Raw genomic sequence first — 1,198 nt, 5'->3', positions numbered from 1 at the left:
GACAAAGCTACATAAGAAACTGAGGATGATATGAAAAGAGTGTTTCCAAGTTTTGGTTATAACTTGGATGACATTCCTGAGGAAGAGGAGAATTGAGTTTTATAGCCATATTGCTATATGATTTGAGCCATTTGTTCTATTCTCATTCTTTTGTTTCCATGACTGTATTGTCATGCAAGAAAGCTGTATTGCTCTCTGTCTTTCATGGCCATTTGTTGCAACATTGATGTTGCCATTTGCACATCTCTTCTCCATGGCCACATTGCCTTGGACTCCCTTCATGTGAAGGTTGTTTAGCTTCTTGAGGTTGCTGTACGTGGCTAGGTCATGAGGGAGGGGAGAATGACACGAACCACAGGAATATTCCAAGAATATTCCATGGCCAGTAATGCCTTAAGGGTTGGGAGGTTGGCCTAGGGTTTGCTCTGTTGTTCATTTCATTATGAATATCATCATAGATAGTCTAAACCTTTGCTGCTCCATCAGCACCAATGATATTGCCACCATTCCAAGGTTAAGTTCCTTACCCTAAGTCCATGCCTTAAAATACCTTTGACCCACATTAATCATGCAGTCAAAGATGGTGCCTACATATCATCAGGCCTGACCTGAGTGGAGAAATGTTAGTAACTTTCTTAGCCATTGTTTTTTAAATCTGAGGAAAGTTTCAGACCCAGTGGATTTTTTCTTCTCATTGGCTAAATTACTCAGATATGGTGGCATCATGCTTTACTGCTGAAAACTTAAAAGCTTGCAGCTCCATTGGATTTAGATCAATAAAACCTTTCCTTTTCCCAGGTCCTGCTCTTTCCATTCTGGGGGCCTGTTCTATATAACCAACCTGTATGGAGTCGTGGACAAAATTGATGCTCGACTGAACAATATTCTGAACCTGGACTGGCTGAAATATATCGAAAAGATTCAGACCCTGTTCATCATAAGCTTTGCATCCGTTTTTCTCATACGATCTGTCCCATCCACTGCGATAGAGGGTCAGTCCGTACTGCAGAACATCAGATCTCTCATGAGACGATTTAAGTGACTTCAAATTGACAAGGTGAACATCGCAAGGAAATTCCTTTTGCACTAACACCAAAGAGCCAACGGGCCCATTTGCCTCTGAGTTTTCAAAAGCTTCAGCCTTTCCCAAATAGACAATTGGCTGATAGTTCAGTTTCACCCCAATAGAATGTGACAA

General features: G+C 41.2%; 1 protein-coding gene across 1 annotated transcript in view; it reads right to left on the bottom strand.

The window, feature by feature from the left end:
* Window positions 1–703: 703 nt before the first annotated feature.
* The window catches only part of LOC9648666 (alpha-mannosidase 2), a 16,480-nt gene continuing 15,985 nt past the window's right edge, over window positions 704–1,198 (bottom strand). The window contains exon 5 of the mRNA XM_024681307.1: window positions 704–1,162. Coding sequence (XP_024537075.1) covers window positions 704–1,162 — 459 coding nt within the window. The remainder of the gene's footprint in view (window positions 1,163–1,198) is intronic.

The sequence above is a fragment of the Selaginella moellendorffii genome, unplaced genomic scaffold (genome assembly GCF_000143415.4).
Source record: "Selaginella moellendorffii unplaced genomic scaffold, v1.0 SELMOscaffold_30, whole genome shotgun sequence".
Lineage (NCBI taxonomy): Eukaryota > Viridiplantae > Streptophyta > Lycopodiopsida > Selaginellales > Selaginellaceae > Selaginella > Selaginella moellendorffii.
This window is presented reverse-complemented; position numbering and strand designations above follow the sequence as displayed.